Raw genomic sequence first — 20,366 nt, 5'->3', positions numbered from 1 at the left:
AGAGAACATGTGAAAAAAGAATAAAGAGACTTCAGTGCTTCTGTTGTCTGTGAAACAGCTAGTGCTGACTCCAGCTGATAAATCCACCCACACAATGCTGCATCTAGATCTGAGCTAGCATGTGAGGGACCAGCTCTGGAACCTCTGCACTTGCTGTGCAGTTAATCCGCAGCTGGATAAAAATCAGTTGCGTTAGATTCAGGAACATGTTGATCAGCAAGCAGATCTGGCAATCCGTTGTGGGCATCTCGTGCTTTTTAATGGCATTTCCAAACAGGTTCTCAGGGACTTTGGCTTTTGAACTCAAAAAAGCCAAGTCATGGCTGCCGTATGGTTTAGAAGAATTGTGTAGTCAGTGCTTAAAAGAATTATGTAAGAAAAAGCTAATTAAGTTTTCATTTCATTTGATGAGTTCCTACCAATCTTATAGAACAAATACAGGCTAGAAATAGGCACTTGGTAGTAATTGTGTTTGCACTGAACCTGTAAGTAATATGTATAACCTACAGGTATCGAAAGAAAATGTTTTTCATAATGATGCTTCACAAAAAAATCAGAACTAACAATTGTTAACCCTTCTGAAGGGATGTCAAGTGCTCATGCGCAATTCTGCCATTACTCATGTATCTCCAGTGTGTCTTGAGTTGAATGCTTTTATCATAGATTAAATAATGAAAGCTTTGACTCAGGTGGTGAATAAGAGCATAACATTATCATAATATTAACTTCACCTTTATCCAAAAAACTTGGAGTACTAGGTCTGGAAAGAAAGCTATATAGAATTTCTGCTTTATCAGCTAGAGAAGAGAAAACCATATAAGTATATTATGCACATCCTAAATCTTGCATGTTCAGGATAAAATACTTTCAGAAAATCTAAAGTAAATGGAAGGACAAACGTGGAAGAGAAGTTCCAACTTAAGTATAGATTTTTCCAGGAATTGTAATCTGGATTTTAAAAAATGGATAATTTGTAAATAATATGCAAAATTCTGCTAAATTTATTGATTTAATAGCTTTGGCTATCCTTTTGTAAAACCTAGTTTTAAGATCAGTTACATCTTCAGTTTGTTAGCTGTGTAATTAAGGTATTTGAACGGTAATGCATAAGGCTATTTCAGAGTTAACTGGAAAGTATTTAGGTGGTGACTGGAGCATTTAACATTTCTGTAGAGCGTTTCAGCAGCAAGTATTAAGACTTTATAGTTGACATTTAATATGTCTGGCAAGTAGTGCTCTATGGTTTGAAGAAGTAGCTCTGTGCTTTAAAAAATTGTTAGAATATCATTTTTCCACATCTTGATAGTGCTATTTTAATGATTTTCTCCCAGCAGTGTTATTTCCATATATATAATTCAGATAGCAAATATATTTTAAGTAATGTGGTACCTTAAATTTGGAGTCAGTGGTTAGTTACTGGTTTTTGCTTCAAGTTGTAAAAAACAGGAGAAAAACCTGACCTTAGTTACGTCACTCTGAATCTGGAGTAACAGTCTGGCAGCTCCTAAGCAATATTTGTTTCTCTGATTAAAATCTGATTAATGGTGAAGAAAGTTTATAATTTATTGCTGCTTTGTCTTCCCTTTTTTGTATATCCCTGTTAAGATATTAATTCAGTGTATTTAGAGATATTTGTCTCATCATTAATGGATTTGTTCATACTGATTTGAATCGTTGACAGGATTAAAAAAAAAACCCCAAACACTTTTTAACAAAGTTATTTTGTACATATAATCCGGTATTTAAAAAAATCCCAGCAAGGTATACATTTTGCATTTTCTAAATGAGTTGGCAGTGCTTCTGTCTGATGATGAGGTAGGTGTATTTACAAAACAACTTTTTCAGGGCTGACTGTCACAGTAAATGAAAAATTACTTTCCTGGTTCTGTATATTTTCTTCCCTAGAAGCAGCAGTGAAAACATAAATCAGTTGGTAGCTAGCAGCTAATTGCTTAGCACTGCCATACTTTAGTCAAGTGGGGGCATCGTTGGTCTTTCACAAATAGGTAATGTGGCCAAAAGGATTTACTTGTTCAACTTAAGTGGCTGTGATATAGTAAATTACTTGCTCTATTTTTATCGTAATTTGGGAACTCTCTAGCTATAAGGTGCATAAATAGCATGTTTGTTGTGTATATATGCTTGTAATTATATTACATTAAAAAAATAAGTGGGCTCAGTTCTTTCTCTATAATTCAGATTTTGGATTTATGTCAGTCAAATAATTCTATCTAATTACATCTGAAAAGTTTTTAAAGTGACAACATTTTTGTAGTGAAATGCGTGCATATTTCTTGAAAACATAAGTTGCAATCAGTAAGTTCTCTGCTGAATTTGAGAAACAGCGGACAGTCTGACAAATACCAAACGCCTGAATTATTTTATTCCATTGTAATTCTTGTTTTGTGCTAACAAAAATGTTACTAAAAGTGTCAAAGTACCCTTTTAGGAAATGGTCGTTATTAGCTAATGATACTTGTTAGAAACCACCCTCTGATAACAATTTATGGCCTAAATTCCCTTTCCTCGTAGAAAAGCTAAAGCCTGGAAGAGGAAGCTCTTTGGTATGGTTGGAAGTGGCTGTTTAGAAACACTGTGCCTTAATTACCTTTATGCAATCACGCGCTTAAACAGGAAGAGCGCAGCCAAAAACTTTACACTGGAGCCTATATGAGATGAATGCATTAATCATATGTCACAGATGCAGCAACTTTGATCCCCATGCCTCAATAGAAGATCACAACTCGGGGTAAACTCTGCCCCTGCTATGCCTGGCTTTTGATCCAGTCGCAGTGTTATCTTCATTAAAAGTGAAAGGGCTTGTGGGGATGTTTTTCTGCGGCTGCATTTTGGGGAATCTTTTCAAGGGTGTGTATCACAGGCTGTGCAGGACTATGTCTTAAATATTTAAGTGTGGTGTTTCCACGGGTACAGTTCTTGGCCTGCTCTCCTATGTAGATCTGGAATCCCGTATATCTACATCCTTTGGAGACAAGTGCCAAGGGCAACGACTGGAGATAATAACTTGCGATTTGTGTCTTTTGCCAGTTACAGTCACTGTAAACTGACAGCTGTGAAGGACCTAAACTCACATCAAAGGACACAGATTGTCTAGTTAGGTCAATTAATGTTAATTCTCATCTTCCATTAAATTCTTTTATCTTCTTCTCTTCTTTTCTTTTTTTTTCTCTCTCCAGCCAAGCCCAATACCAAGTCCTGTTTTGGGGAGAAAGCCAAATGCTAGTCAGTCACTGCTGGTGTGGTGCAAAGAAGTTACAAAAAACTATAGGGGAGTGAAAATCACCAATTTTACTACATCGTGGAGAAACGGTTTATCCTTTTGTGCAATATTACATCACTTTAGACCAGACCTAATGTAAGTTGTATACTCTTTGCCTGCATAAGCTGTCATAGAAATATGTAACATTTAAGTTTATGTAAAACTCAAGTCCCTGTTCATTTCAGGTGTTGAACTGTTTTCACCCTTTTCTTTTAAGCAGGGAACCACCATCCTTTCTAAGAAAACAGATTTATGAATGCTCAAACTTTATGACCTCTTTGCTCTCTCTTGTTGCATAAACAATTGTTTCTCCCCTGTCTGTGATTTGTTTTTCTTTTCTTAATCGTATACAAAGAACTGACTTCAAAATGATTATGAAAATTGTGCTGGTGTTGAAATGAGATGAGAGGAATAAGCCTGTAGCTCTTTGTATGCTGACAAGGACGGATTACCTCTTGGTAAATTTGGTTGTCAAGGCTGGCCTCTAGTCCCTGCCTTAACTTCTTTTTTAGATGGAAAGCTTCAGGCAATGAAACATGTAATCGGTGTTTATTTATTTATTTATTTATTTATTTATTCCTTTAATTTTCCACACTATTAGTTTTGTTGATTGAATTGCTGTGAAATTGCTAGTTACTGTATGATATTATTGTATGTCAAATTTTTAGATTCAGTTTGTTTTAAAACTGCTGCTTTTATCAAATACTGTACATACCCACTGTGCCATTTTCCCCCTCAGTGACTACAAGTCCCTGAATCCTCAAGATATTAAAGAGAACAACAAAAAGGTAAGAACTGCCAGGGGAAAAAAAAAAAAAAGACATAGCTTCAATTTTGGCTTCACTGCAGGTTTTTATTAATTTGGGGAAAGTGCGGTTGTTTTGTAAGGTCATAACAGCGGCTCACAGAAGGTATTCAACCTCCTGCAGTTCAAATCGGATGCATTATTGACTCTTGTTTGTCATGGTCTTTAACATTCACAACAAGTGCAAGGCTGGCATTGGAGTTTAATATTTGTATGGCCTACATTAACCATGAAAGCGGAGGAAAGGGCTGGCCAGCCCTCTGTGATCACTCCTCTGATATTTCTAATCAGCTACGTAATTAAAAAAAAAAAAGAAAACGTAACTGCTCTTGGTTTGTTGTACACAAGACTCCTCTTTCTGTTGCTTTAATGGAGCTCCGTGCATTGGTCACGGTCGATGTTGCTTTGATGGTGATTTTTGTATTTTTAAAGATGAAATTTTACACCTACTTCTATACTGCACCAGGTGAGTGAAGTGGTAGGTGTCACATGGAAAGTTTGGCATAAAAAGCGTTGAGACAATACTTCGCAAATAAACCAAAATATTAGCAAAATAGTTAATAGCATTGTGCTGATCAGCTGTTTTAAACCATTCTTTGTATCTTTGTGATGCAAAGATGTAAAAAGTTTCTCTGGAAGAAGCAGGAACTTGGTTTGGGCATCACCAGAAGACTTTCTGTTTCTGCTCACTATTTTAGGCATGTTACAAGCTTTGGTTGGGCCCTAGGGACATGTTTAGAAATGGTAATTTTCATGTGAGTCACTGATAATGAAATTGTTCCTGATGATCATCTGAAAATTGTTTTTAAGTACCTGTCTTCTCAATGCTGTGATTTTATTTTTATACAGCTTTAAAATCACCATATTTAATTGGGATGAAGGCATAAAAATGTACTTTGAATAAATTAATTAGGTTCAATATTATATAGCAAATTTAACTAAAGAGTATTAGATTGTAGATATGTGGAATTTCTGAAAGTGCTTTATTAAAATTCATTTGTGTTTAGAGTAATTATATTTTAATGTGTCTGCACACTTATGTGTTAGCCAGGGATTTATTTGTCCTTAAAATAATACTTAAGTATCATAAATAATAAAATACCTCTGAGCTGCTGTTATCTAATGAATGGTTTGGCCAATGATATCTTTTTCATAACACTGGGTCCTATGATGACCTAAGTGGATTATCCATGACATCACAGTGTTTTCTGTGACCATATATTTTTGTACTTCAAGTTCTGCTGAGCATCCGGGCTAATTAAGCCGGATTATAAAAAAAGAAAGAATAGATTATTAATTAAAAACATTAGCGGTACGATCAGTCATCTTTTCTTTATGAAACCGTGATGGCAAACGGTGAACTTTCTAGCCCGTCTCTCTAACAGGATGTAGTTCCCAGGACTGAAGAAATAATGATTGTTGTTATTGTGCAGTTTTTTTTCTTTCATCACTTTGCAAGCCTTCACCTGACAGCTACATTGAGTATCTCAGTTGCTTCCTGCAGATTTATTTCCTGGTCTCACGCAGTTCTGCCTGATAACCCTGCATGCCCTTGGTTGGAGTGAATGCAGCACTGGCAACAATGGCTGCCTATAAATTCCATGCAGATATGTAACACATTTGACAATGATTCCTCCTAACCAATTAAAATAACATCTATGGATGAATAGGACAATTTTCTTTGTCTGAAGCAGCTCTTTCCCGCCCCTTCCCCCCTGCCCGGGAAAGGAAGTAAGAGGTGACCGTGACTGTAGATTATAGGTTAACCCATAAGAGTATATCTTTTAGAAGTGCATGACTTTGTATATTAATAAAAAAAGAAGAAATCTTGAGACAACTGTTTCAGTGCAATTACTGTGTATAATTACACATTGAAATGCTCTGTTACAAGAGGCACATCACTGGAGCTTCTTTATAGGATGCACTAGTCATTTGCCAAATTGGTGCTGCCACTGATGCTGAATAAAAAAGGGTATTTACCTGTGACATCTGATCTTGGCCAGTATGTCAGTGTGTTACATAGTTGGGAAATGGTTGGAATCCTGCCTGTGGTGCTTGTGCTGATGGATCCCAATTGATGTCTGTCAATCAGCTTGTCAGTAATTAAAAAAGAAAAAAACAACTTCATCAGGAGATAGGTAAATAGGTTTAGTGTCCTGAATATACATATGTGTGTGTGTGTATGTATTGTAATTTCTGCAATATAATTATATCTCTAAAAAAACCCAACCCCCAAACCCTAGACAACTACTCCAGATTACATTAGCATCAGTCAGAATTCAGATATATTTTTGGCGCATTGTGCTAATTGCAAATTCAAATTTCTATGAGGAACAAAAGAGAAACCAGGATTATCTTTGAGAAAATTAAAAACATTACAGGGATACCTTCCTAGCTCATCCAAAGAGTTGTGGTTCTACTTAAATGTCATATGTATCTAACTATCCATATAGCATTCCCAGTAACATTAACCAACTAATTTTATTTACTACGTCCATTTGACTATTAGTAAATAATAATGAAAAATGTTTTAAAATTACAGCATACGGGCAGTATAGTCCCTTATCAAGAACAGAAAATTTTCATATTGCTAATAAGTCGTCCTACACTTTAAAAATGTAAGCTACTAAACTACACTTGGCTGGAGCTTGGAGGGGATGAAAGTGGAAGGGCACAACAGTATGTTTCTAATAATAAACTTCTGTTTTTAATTACTTTATTGTTTAGAGAAGCTTGTTTCATTTGAGGGATTATTGTGTGGAAATAGTAATATATCTTCTGGATGTTCAACTGGCACTTTCAATTTTTGTGATGTTTTTTATTTTTGCTTTTTTCCCAGTTTTTGACCATTTCTACTAAATTCTGCAATACATTTGAACTTGATTGTCTTGACAAAATATTCCATTTTACAAGGAGGGAATCCTTTTAGAATATACATTTAAACAGAATTACAGGGATAGTATTGAGTCAAAATGGAAAAAATTCCTTACCTTTAAGCTGGCAGCCATATTTTTATAACAGGCATTCATGCTTACTTCTACTACTTGATTCCACAAAATCATAAACACGTATTTAATTGTGTGTGTAGGAGTTGCTTGTTGACCTTGGTGGGATCATGCAAGAGCATAGTTAAACATGCATATATAAACGTTTGCAAAATTAAGGCTTAGTTACATCTTTGTTTAACAAAAAGTAATTTGACTTGGAAAATTTACTCTGTTCATACCATGTTACAAACTAGTTAGAAACACTAGGCCTTTATAAATATGCTGGAATTTCAAGAAGCTCCCAGCTTTTCTAACAGTGAAGGAGAACCCATCACACACTGCTATATGGACACATACAGAACATATGATTGCTATTTATAGAACTAATGACTGTAAAACAGTTGCACGCCAATCTAGATATCTAGTGTACTTTAAAAGGAGAGAAGCAAGAATGTGTGTTGTCCAGAATGAGAAGGAGAGGGGATGGGAAATAAGTATCTAGCATCAGCGGGAAACTATTGTGTTTAATCCTAAGCATCACCAGAAGAACTGAGCAGACAGTAAAAAGTGATTGCAGCTGTATTGAGAATATCCATCATTCCAGAAACAATCCTTCTGCTGTAGCGTTACCCATGCTAAGCAAGTGCCTTTCCTGACAACTCTGACATACTGTCCTCACCTTCATTTTACAGACCCTAGGAGATATTCTTAGGATTTAGTTTTATTAGCATATAAATAAGAAATTAAGAGTATAAAAGAGTTCAGGTCAAGTCATGTCTATGGGCTTTGGCTGCTGTGGACTGCTAAGCCCATCCTTAGGTCCTTTCATTCTTCAGATGGTAACTCCCACTACCTTCAGTGTGGGGTAATGGGTTATGTATGCCACTGAATCAGCACTGACCCACTTAATCAAACAACAAATCCTGGTGTTACCTTTAGTCCATAGGACAGCACAGCTGGCTCACTACGCTTTCATACCCAGCCTGTTCTCTGCTGGTGTATGAGCATTCATCATTCCTGGTACCTGCCATGGTTTAGGCTGCCCACCTAAATCCCTGCACTGCTCTCCTTTAACTCTCCTTTCTTTGTGCTCCTCATGTCTGTTCGCTTCCACCTCTCTTGTCTCCCTCTCCTCCATATCCAACCTGATCCTGCTCTTCCAGCTCTGTGTTCCAAGACCAGGTAAATGACAGCTGTCCCTCTTCTACAATCTCAGTTCTTTCCATTCCCTCCCACCCATCATTTTCCTGCTATTCTGCTCCGTCTGGAGCTTTGCATCAGCAAATACGGCAGATATGTTTTCCACTGCTACTCCTGTATCTAAGCACAGCTCTGCTTTTATAAATGGCATAACAATCTCTGGTAATGAACCTTCCCAATAAATTATATCCCACCAAAGGCCAGCAATGATTTTAGGCCAAATCATCTTGCACACAGAGAGCCAGAAGGGCTTAAAAATATTCAGATAACTTCTATGTCTAGATAAACGCTGTGAATCATTTGTTATAGTGATACAAAAATTACTTCACTGAAAATGCTTTAGCAAGTTATACCTGAGCATGAGGGGAAGCATAAAAAAATTCAGGAAGATAAATTTCAGCTCTCAGAAGCAGAGTTTGAAAAGTGGCTGAAATAAGAACTGTTTGACCCTTGAGAAGGGAATGACATTGCAATGGGAATGAGAGTGCCACCTTTTCTCAGAGCAAGTAAAATAACTGGGTCTGCTGGGAGCCAGCCGGGCCAGACCCACATTCTAACTCACCGTTGAACATTTACTAGTGTGAAAACCAAGAGGATAAAAAAAATCATAATTGATTTCTCCTTTCTTTCTTCCACCCTTCTAAAACTACATAAATTAAGGAAATAGTGTAAAACTGGGGTGGAGTTGAAGCCAGGGATGTGTGTTATTGTTTCCTTGTGAAAGGACAGGTTCTCATCCATGTCTTAAATTTAGCACCTGGTATTGTTCAAAATAGTGTAGGAATGACAGTTACCATTTTGGACCCCTTCAGAAGAGGGTGAAAAGTAGCTGCAGAATTACTGGGGGAGAAGTCCGAGTGCTTTAACTGAGTGCATCTATGCTAACAGGAGGCCTTTTTAAAGGCTTCCTTGAAACACAATATTGTCTTCCAGGGTTAATCCAGGATAGCAATAATTAATTGTAAATTGAGAAACGGCTTTAATTCTTCAAAACTAGAAAAACCTGATGCACCAAGTCCACTCACTTAAAGGGCTAACAGAAAGAAGACAATGTGGCCTCACAAAGTAGGAGCCTTGCAAACTGTTTAGCTCTTAGAAATGAAAGTGAAGTGGGAATGAAATTCACTCTCTCTTTCTTATAGCTTTAGCATCAACAAATGTTTTTAAAATGCATTTGTTTGCTGGATTAATGTGATTTATGTCTTGTATCAAGTAATCTGTGGTGGCGTTCTTTTTGGCTATCTGAACATAGTTTTTCATCAACACAAATCACTGCAATTACATGACCAGTAGAAGGGAGAAGGTTGATCACCAATGATAAAGCCCAGGATGGATTAGTGTCGTGTTTCTTATATCTTTGTTCCTTGTCTTAAAAAGCCACCCTTAGTTGCTTTTTTTCTGGTCCAACTCTTACACTTTTTTTATTTGCTTGTTTCCTGCTACTTGAGTGAGGACCATTTAAGATATTGGTAGGTTTTCTTACTGCAAGCAGAAGGGCTTTTAAGTTGCAGGGTCATGAACAGCTTTTTACTCATGAAAGTGGCATAATTTTGAGTAACCAGAGACTTTAGTATAGTATGGTATTGAGGTATGTTAAAAATATTTAAAACGGTGCCATTCGAGTGTCTTTACTGGTCATATTCTCTCGATTTGTGTTGCTATGAAGATACCCTGGCAGATATCTAGAAGCCATTGGGAAAAAATCGATGAGTGGGATGTTGGACTGTGCAACAAAAAATAGTAACTACTGTAATAAAGACAAAAGAATAATAAGTAATAGAGTTGAACTCATACTGTTCCTGTAATACTGGATATGTTTAAGTCTTGCTTATTTTGACTGAAACTTCCCCTTGCATTCTTGAAATGTTATGGTATGTAAGAAACTGCTGCATTATAATCTTTATTTTGTCTGTTTTTAAAGGCATATGATGGGTTTGCCAGCTTAGGAATATCGCGATTGCTGGAACCTTCTGACATGGTTTTATTAGCAATACCTGACAAACTGACCGTTATGACCTATCTCTATCAAATAAGAGCACATTTCTGTGGCCAGGAATTAAACGTGGTTCAAATAGAGGAGAACAGTAGTAAAAGCACATATAAAGTGGGTAACTATGAAACGGACACAAACAGTTCTGTTGACCAGGAAAAATTCTACGCAGAGCTGAACGACCTGAACCGGGAGCCCGAGCTGCATCCACCAGACAGTGGTTTGGCAGACTTTGCTTCTCAGGATGACTCCGTATTTGTAAATGACAGTGGTGTTGGTGAATCTGAGAGCGAGCATCAGACTCCTGATGACCATTTAAGCCCAAGCACAGCTTCCCCTTCTTCTCGCAGGACTCGAAGTGACACAGATCCACAGAAATCCCAGCAGAGCTCTGGAAGGACTTCTGCATCTGAAGACGTTGGGAAGTGTAGCAGTACAGATACAACACAAGCACAGCCTACATTGGGAAGGAAGAAATTACTGATTGCTGACACTTTAGACTTGAGTGACTTGGCACATGTCAATGATCAAAAAGAGGATGTGTCTCCCACAGTTACTTGTGAAGATAATGACAAGAAGAGGCACCAGAGCTCAGACAGTACCATTGGTTTCTTAGAGCAAGAAAAGCTGGGACGTATAGGATCCACAGAGAGCACAAGAGCAGAAGCCAGTTCACCTGTCACAAAGCCGAGTTTATCTCCTACTTCTAAGCTTGGATATTCCTATAATAAGGATACGGATCTTGCAAAGAAACTGCATGCTTCTCCAAGGCAAACAGAATCTGATTCTGACAATGATGCCAGAACGGCTTTAAATCATGCAGATCAAACTGCAAAAACAGCCCAGGTAAGAAATTTAAACTTTCTTATGCCTGTGAGTCAGGATGGAGATGCTGTTCGAGTTCTTTGTAATTTTGTAATTTACACCGTATCTTCAGTATAAAAGGTGAGGTGAGCAGTGTATTTTTATTGTTGGGCAATAAATACTTTGACTGAAAAGTAGGTGGGGCTGAAAAAGAGCCATTACATGAAAAAGTAATTTATAGGAATTGTCCTACTGTTAATTTTTCCAATCTCTCTCCAATTAAAGGAAGTTATGTTCTCAACTATCTGAAAGAAGTTGTCTCCAAGGCTTTTGCCACTGAATGTGGTAACACCTTCCTTCTTAGTATTGCATACTGAAGCAAAAACTGGAAAAAGACTTATCAGTTCATTGATCCATATTCAAAAAATATAAAGTTCTGAATACCTTAAAATATAATAAAGATATTTCAAAATCTTGTCTGAGAAACCACATAGCCTTGTGAACATCGCCACGACGGTGAGGTAGAAACTCCAGAATATTGTCACACTGTTCATTGAGTGGCCTTAAGCACATTACTTAACCACAATCTTTTTCCTTTCTATAAAGATAAAAAATATATGCCCACCTGCCTTGCAGATTTGTTGTAAGGATGAAAGTTGAATATTATATAAATGCTGAGTATTATCAGTAAAGTATATCAGCACAAAAATACGTAAAAAATGTTACCAGCCCTGTTTACAAAAATGCCAAAGCAGGCTTATAATTTTACACCTGTGAAGAGCATTCTTGAGTTTTGGCTTTGTTTGGCTTTGTGCCATTAGCTCTGATAAGAAAAGAATACAGCCAGTCTTTTGGTAGTGTGGATGGCTTCAAATATTTTTATGTTTTTTTCCTGAGTAAGTGCCATAAAGATTCATTTTATTGCAAGAGAAGCAGCCCATAGATGGGTGATAATGGCCAAATATTAGTTCTATAGCTAGCTAATTTCTTTCCCTTAATCAGTGAAGTCTTGTGAAGTTTCTCTTCATCAATTTTGTGTACTGGATGAGAAAGGAACAGCTTGGGCCATGCAGAATAATAGAGCAGGAGGAGACAGGATGTCTTCTCTACAAAGATTTTCACGTGCAAGGGTGCAATAGGCCAAGAGAAAGGAAGAGATGACTTTAAAGATGGTTGTTAATCATCTGTGTGTTTGCACATGGTAATAAAATCTCAGATGTGAGCCTCAATCTTAATCTTGAACACTCAGTTGTTGGTCAGAGTCAATGGTCTCAATTTCCATGTGGCTGTTGCAGGAGCACAACCTGCAACATCTGTCCCAGCTCTATGTCATATAAAGGCCTAGAGACACATTTTCCCAGATTGTTCACAGTTGACCTTGACTAAGAAATCAGCATTTGGGAGTATATATGTATGGGAGCTGCTCGTGTTGCCTATGCAGAAGCCCCCCTTCTGTTACTTCTACTCTGCAATATAAGCAGTCATGTGTATGAAGAAGGGACTTTCTTGTGGATATTCATAGAGGAAGTAGAAGCAGATATTTTTGCAGGGTTTTTGCCTTGTACCCAGCCTCTGTGTTCAATTTAAGTTATAAATGAGCGATACCCATGTAAGTAGCCAACAAAGTATTATATTTGCATACATATTAAAGTAAATAAGTAAACACATAGCACATGTTTAACATGGCTTCCATGAAGCCAATTATTTTTTTTTCCACAGTTGCAGTTTAAAGGCATTAAATGTTGATAGAAATTAAGTTTTACAGGGAGGGGAGAGAACTCTTATTTACATTATAAAGGCCTATGACTTTTTTTTAATTTTACATTTTGATCATCTTTACTTTTCATTTCTATAGAATGCTCTGTCACCTCATGAAGCTCTAATCCATGTGACTCCTGACCTTTATTATACAGGAAGGCTCCCAGCTATTAACTACTGTATAAACGTTAAGTACCCTGAGGCTGCCTTGCTGTTAATTATATTTCTTTATTTTTAAGCAACGTATGTTGTCAAGACAGGAAGAACTTAAAGAACGAGCAAGAGTTCTGCTTGAGCAAGCAAGAAGAGATGCAGCTTTAAAGGCAGGGAGTAAGCAACTAACCAATACGATCATCCCAGCCCGCAATAAGCAGCTGAATGATGTAAGAAATATTGGCCAGTACGGCAGTTTACATAGTTAAAACTTATTGTATGTGCATATGCTTTTGTGGGGGGCATGTCCTTGCAGAATATTTCTTTTCCACACTGAATTACTCTGATGTGTCATGTACCCTTAGCTCACTTTTAAAGCCTGTTTCTCCTGCTGTTATGGCCAACAGAAAGATGCCATAGACTTCACTGGAAGCAGAGGTCTGGGAGCTCCTTCTTTGATTGGCACTGCAGTTTCTAATGGGATGAAAACCAAAAGTTACTTGTTAAATGATAGTGAAGTAATTTATGCTATTTTTGATTACTTCTCTTTTTTCAGTTAATGTAAATGCATTCCCTGAGCCTGTGATGTCAGCTACTTGCTGCTTCATAAGTGTTGTTGCAGTGAATGAAGCTACTTGTGACAGTCTTGTAAAAGGGTTGATGGAACAATTCCTTTTTATCACCAAAGTTGATTATGCTGGTGAGATGGGAAAGAGCTGGGGAACGAGCTCCAGTGTTGCAGCAGCTATGGTTGCACCTCCAGTGGCCTCCATGGTGACCTGGAAGGATGCATACTCTCTGGAGATGAAAGCTAATTAATTTTTATGCAAACCTTTGCAATGCAGGTTTTGTGATTCTAACTATTGCATGTTAGAGACTGTACTGGCAACTGAGAATGTAAATGTAACTGAAAAATAATGATACAGAGAAAGGCTTGAATCTTTACTGATTCGCATCTTTCAGAGCCTAGTCCTGAGGGGCAGATACTGCTTTTTACGTAGATGGGATCATACAATCAAAAAATGAAGACAGTGATTTACATGTCTCATTTCATTCTCTAAACTATCTCAGATCCATGCTGTACTTTTTTTTTTCTTAACAATTCCTCTCCCCAAACTGACACTTCTTTTTTTGTCAAAATATATTCATATATGCAGACAAGTCTTATTTGTATAATGATAACATGATATATAAGCAATTTTTTTATTACTTTGTATTTAAATTTTTCCTAGATAAGTATATTTTAGTATAAATTTCACTTTGGATTTTTTTTTAATTAGTTTTTCATAAAGCAAACAGCATGAGAGGAGGGATACTATAGGTAGCTACTCAGGCAGAAACAGCTGTAATTAAAGTTGCCTAACATTTCTTATTACAAGCTCCTATATTCAAAGGGTTTATAACTTTGCTAGTATTTCATTGTTTGAGCTGAAATTTTCCCCATCAGCTCTCTGCCTCAGGATAATAGTTAGTTAGTTATTTAACTTAAAAAAAACCTGTCCAACTGTTTCTCTGTATTAGGTTGGATAAAGCATTGTTTTATCCATGTTAAAAAATGTCTTATGGGAAGAAGGTTCCATCCCCTTGAAAAATCTGTTCAACGCAATCAAAGTTGTATTAAAAGCACAGTCTTGTCAGAGGGCCTTGAAGTTCAGAAAAGTTGGTAAGTGTCAGTAAAAATTGTCTGTATGGACACAGCACAGCAAAAGCATCTTTTACTGTTGTTCCCCTAGGGATCAGGGCCCATTCCGATGCAGATCATAGTATTGGAAAGCAAAACCTTCTCTTTTAGACTCAAACTCCTGCTGATGAAATCCAAACAGGAGGAAAAGGAGCATGGCATGCAGAGGAGAGATGGCAAGGAGGTAGATGGCAAGGTAAAGTTAGACAAAAATAGAGACTCTGATTAGGCCATGAAAACCAGCTGCAGGACAGGAGATGGGGACAGAGTTTTCAGGGTGAGAGTGTCAGGATTGCGTAGTTCAGGCAGCCAGATTACCCATGAGACCTTACTTCATTTATTACAGAAGCTGAAAAATGAATTAGAAGCTTGCAGGAAAGGGAAGGGCAGTCTTTTAGGGCTGCTCTGCAGAGCCAAAGTTTCTTGCTGCCTCCATCAGAAGCACTCTACCGTGTCGGGAAGTTACCTTCAACCAAACATACTCAAGGTGGTGGATTCCTTGATTTCTGATTTCCAACCCAAGATTCTTGGGGACTGATTTCTGGAAGTTTTGAATGCACCCAGGTGTAGCCAAGTCAAGGAGAACTGTGCTGTGAACAAATGGTCCTGGTCCCTCTGAAATCCTGGGCACTCTGAGCAAACAGGTAATGGGCACTCTTGACTTGAGTTAACTGTAACATAAGAATAACAAAAGCTCCTCAGATCAAAACGGTGTTGTGGAGATGTAATTTGGAAACTCTTAGATATTGTAGTGAAGAGTGCCTCAGAAATGCTCTGGAAGAAATCAGTAATTCTGTGTTCAGAGAAAAGTTTACATAGTGTATTTTAAACAAGGTGTAGGGCAGACAGTGAATGATGAGGGTAAAGTTAGATTCATTCACTGAACATTGTCAGTCATGGCCACTGAAAAAGACAAGTGTCCTTTAGAGAAAAAAAAGTATGGGTTATGCAATTAAAGACTATACAAAATGAGAACCAATGCAAGGCTGTACAGCTAGTGTAATTTCAACATTTTCTAACTTTTGAGTGCTTGTCTACTAAGTTCAACATTCTCCTAATGCATTTCAGTGAGAAACATGCATTGTGAAAGGGAGGTGTCTTTAATGGAGGCTGGTATAGTATTCACATTTCATATATTATATTAAGTTGATATATAATAATATTTATTATGTAAAGCTGTATATAACATATACATATGTTATGCACATATCCATACATGTGTATGTTTGGAATGAGTATGTATGTATGCATCAACATATATAGATATAAGATAAAATACATTTATTTCTGTTTTTCTTTAACATGTTTGATCTTAATAGAGATAAGATGTTTCCATTTGATGTAGTTGTGCCAGTTTGCTACAGGTCATTGCTTATTTGATTGTTAGAAAATAGTACAGATGTATTTCTATTCAGTGTTTTCTGGTAATTAAGGTTAATGATAAGAACTTTGACTTAAAGCAGTGTTGTATGTGTCAGTGTGCGGTAACGTGTAGTAGTGTGTTATCCAAATGAGAGTTATGATAATAAGAATCAGCATTTAGTAGAAGGAATTGTACTAGGCTCATTTTTGGGATGGATTGAGAGGGATTCAAAAGAAAATGGTGAGATATGCCAGGGCAAATACTTTTGAAAGTAACTCTTGAAGTTTGCAATTGCATCTTTTTTGATACCTTCACAGAAAGAGCTTAAGCAGTCCAGTCTTTCAGAGTGTGCGCTGAAAATCAGTCACCCCAGCTAAGCTAAGCCTGCAGAGTCATTAGTTACTTTTGAAAATCTTGTCTCGTAAGCCTTGCTGTTACCACTTTACATTTGTCATACAAGAACTATGAATTGCTCTTTTCTTAGTAAACGAGTGAGAACAGTATACAGTGGGGGGGGTTGTATTTGCTGCTTGAGGCCAACAAAAGGGAGAAAATTTCCAAGTCTGTTCCGTGGTCATAAATACAGGTTACTTGGTATATGCTCACCTGATTTGTTTTGGTAAAAGTCTTTTTTGAAAAAAAACAGCGTTTCTGTTTCTCGTCTAAGCATAGAGCAAATACCTTAGACCTTCTTCAGCCTAAGCCTTACCCTTCCTCTGGTAGAACCACTACTGTGTTATTTTTTTCAGTAGTCATGTACTCTGGAGTTACTTTTATCTTTTTTTTTTTTTTTTTTTCCCTTTCGTTTTTTTTTTCCTTTTTAAAAAAATCTCTATTGTCTCTTTATTGACCACTAGCTGGCCTCTCATGAAGTACGGGCAGTTTTGCCATGACATATCCATTCTCTTGGCTGTTTACCCCTTTTTCTTGAGTCTTCTTTCTTGCTACAGTGTGCTTCCATCTTCTCATGTTTGCGCTCTGGGGCTAGGCCCATGTCAGTATTCTCAGTTGCTTTACTTTTTTTTTTTTTCTTTTTAACTCAGAAATTGATGAAGTTGTGGGAGCAGAAGATTAAGGCACTGAATTTGCTCATGTAACTGTTAGCTCAATCCCATTTTCCTCTGAATCACATATTTTTCATTGCATCCCAAGCTGTATCCTCTACCTCTTCTTTAGTTTGTGTCTTCTTGTTCTTTCTTTCCTCTCTCTCAGACTGTATTTCAGCTGTCTGCCCTGGCTACTTCAGCTCCTCTTCTTTTCCTTTTTAACTTTTCTTTCAGAATACCTGCTCTCTTTGCTCTTTCTTTCATTAGACATCTCCCCTCTGTGCCTTCTGCCCCATCATCTTCCATTCCTGTTCAAGCCACCTGATTTAGTCCTGTCATTCTCTGCTTGCTTCCTCTACTCATATCATATTAGCCCCTTTTCTTTTCTCCCATCTCTTCCCTACTTGCAGCAAGGTAGTCAGGTAGTTGTTTTTTCACTGTTAGGTCTGCGCATTTGGTGCTTCTCAGAAGCCTTCAATCTGCAAGCTGTATGCATGCATGCCAGCCTGTATGGAGGTATGTAAGCCTGTAGGCAGGTATTTGAAGCCTAAGAAGAGACCACATTGATCAGAAACTCCTTGAAAACATGCTCATGGTTTGGGAGGATCAGAGATATGTCCTTAAATTGATGCATCCTTTCGGAGACTGGAAGAATTAGCTTAAGAGCTCTGTGAACAGTTACTGATCCCCTCATGGATCCCTTTCTCTATGGTAGATTTATAAACAGCTCAGCCTTTCTGCTTGATTTCTTGATGTAGGTGTGCATGTAGTGACTCTTTTACAAGATGCTTCTGTCATTTCCAATCTGGTATAGCAGCTGTAATCACTTAGCTTTTAACCAGGAGAGCCTTTTTATTAGCTTACTCATTTTTATTTAACTTGCCTTTTCTCATGATGAATATCACAGGGCTAGAAGGGACATATCTGCTCCCACCAGATGCTGTAAAATATCAACCTGTAGTGATGGTTGTTAGCAGCAGCAGCTTGGCTGGAATGTGATGTTGGAAAGGCGAGGAGACTGGAGCTGGTCTGTGCAACCTAACTGGCAAAGTGGCAGGCTAGAGGGGACCATAATGGGTGGGAAATATTCAGGAGTCATAGGGCTAAAAGGTGTTTCCAGCAGGGATCTCTCACTTGCAGAACATGGAGTGGAATCCATAATTCTTGAATCTCAGCATAACTCCACTGTCAGCAAACTTCTGCAAGGGCCGGTGGCAAAATGTTCGTCTTATTCTCCTGTAATGACTGGTCCACATAAAGAATGGAAATTTACTGCAGCTGTCATTTACTGTGTAAACTCAAATGGCAATGGTTATGGAGTCAGCATGATTACAGAGAATGGAATTAGGAGTTAAGAAATGCACAGGCAACTTTAATTAACCTCCTTTGTGTATATACATTATGATGCAGTCTTTAATTATGTGATCACATACTATTTTCCCCAAAGCAATTGTGTCTCATTTAGCTTAGAGGATTGAGGACCTCCGTCCTTCTGGTTGCAGAAATTGGAAAGTAAACGGCAAACGAAGCAGGCATTGCAAGGAGCAAAAGGATGAGGTCACGGTTAAGGTGCTCGAAAGAATTAAATGTAATGCTGCCTTTGCCTTCAAGTTCCTGATCAGTGCTGCTAAGTCTTTTGAACCAAACTTCCTCCGAGCGGTCACTAATTGTGTATCCTTCCTTTCTGGATTGCTGTTTGATTTGCAGATGTATTGAGCATCCAGGTCTGTCAGGGAAATCAATCGGAGCTATGCTTGAGACACATAAAGGGCTGCATAAAGCTTAGTATACTGAAAAAAAAAGAGGTAATAGGCTTCCTAGAGGGAGCACCCAGTGTTAGATCCTTTTAGCTGGATCTCTCAGTCTCAGTTCTCATCCAAAGAACAGGGTAATAACACCACCACGGGGTGTTGTGAGAAGGGAATGTGATTAATGCTTTCGAGGCCCTTAAATACTGTAGTGATGAGCACTGTAGAGAAGCCCTTGAAAAAATTAGTAATTCTGCCTACAGAGCAGGATTTGAATATTGTGGAGTAAAGAATGGTGCTACATATTGATGGGACTACATATTGAACAGTGAAAATAAACCAGAGTATTGAACCCCACTCGGTAGAGCTCCGATCTAGGCTGAAGATCAGGGGATAGTAAAAGTAAAAAGTAGTGCCACGGCAAGGCTCTATACTAAGGGATACAGAGCAGGATGAAAATTAAGATTGTGCCCACTAGTTTTATTTCTGGCATCTCCTAAATCATGTGTCAAATTCTTTTAACTTGTTTTTGCAAGGTAGACAGCTTTAGCAGGGAATGCCGTATAGCATGGAATTCATGAAAAATAGTGCTCATCTGGCAAAGGATGTGTTTTTCTTTCTAACATGGGCCACGGATTGTTCCTGAAGTGATTTGGGTTTTGCCTGAGCTAAGGATTCCTCCCTGGTGAACTAAGGTACAGGACTGGGCCATATGAGGATACAGATTCAGCCCAAAATTTTGTGTATCTAGGATCTAGCACAGTTTTGTGATGCAGGAGTTCAATAGCATGATACCCAGAGGGAATCGCTCTGTCTTTTGCCTCTTGTGAAATAGTAAAATAGTAATTCTTTCTTCACAGCAGCATTCGAGGATGACAACACTAAAAATTGTGAGGGACTTCATTTGGACAATAAGTATTAAAAACCAGATTAATACAAACTGAAGGGGTGTTTTCAGAGAGCAATCCTGATGCCACTGCTGTGCTTAAATGCAAATGTTGCTAGCCTGCTTTCTGTACAGAGAAAGATTTGGTTTTATTTATCTCTGCTACCATTATTTCATATTTATTCAAGTTGAATGACAGCTATAGCTGCCCAAATATATATAAAAAAATTAGGTTTGAAAGAGCAGTGGGGACTATATTAGGCTTTTGTAGTAGAATTTGCAGATACAAAGTACTTCACCAAAAAGCTGTTACCTCCAAACATGCAAACACTGTATACAGAGGGCAGCAGCAACGGGCTAAGCCATGAGATTGTTTCTTTCTGCTCAGAATATTGCTTTTTATTACTTCCTTGCTCAAAGGACTTGTTGCAGCTGTATCTAATTCATATTTAATAAGCTCCTTCTACTTCAGGTGTCAATCTGTTGTGCCCATTACTTTTCATTTTCATAAATATTTGAGTACAGAATGGTAACTTTTTTAGCATCCACAGCGGACCAGTGGAAATGGATGTCTTTTTAGAAAGGCTTCAGAAAGTGACAAAATCTGAAAGGAGATGAGTTTCTATGCCTTTACTATAATTTTGATTGCATACATTTGCACAGAT

The 20,366-nt window shown here is 37.7% G+C and overlaps 1 protein-coding gene across 12 annotated transcripts in view; it reads left to right on the top strand.

The window, feature by feature from the left end:
• Positions 1-20,366, top strand: part of EHBP1 (EH domain binding protein 1) — a 225,387-nt gene that overhangs the window by 139,444 nt on the left and 65,577 nt on the right. For all 12 annotated transcript variants that reach the window (XM_075035592.1, XM_075035591.1, XM_075035594.1 and 9 more), the window contains 4 exons: positions 3,198-3,376; positions 4,020-4,068; positions 10,194-11,108; positions 13,064-13,207. In XM_075035592.1, the coding sequence (XP_074891693.1) occupies positions 3,198-3,376; positions 4,020-4,068; positions 10,194-11,108; positions 13,064-13,207 (1,287 nt within the window). The remainder of the gene's footprint in view (positions 1-3,197; positions 3,377-4,019; positions 4,069-10,193; positions 11,109-13,063; positions 13,208-20,366) is intronic.

The sequence above is a fragment of the Buteo buteo genome, chromosome 9 (assembly GCF_964188355.1).
Source record: "Buteo buteo chromosome 9, bButBut1.hap1.1, whole genome shotgun sequence".
In the NCBI taxonomy this organism is placed as follows: Eukaryota; Metazoa; Chordata; class Aves; order Accipitriformes; family Accipitridae; genus Buteo; species Buteo buteo.
The sequence above is the reverse complement of the archived record's forward strand: the minus strand, read 5'-3'. Positions and strand labels throughout refer to the sequence as shown.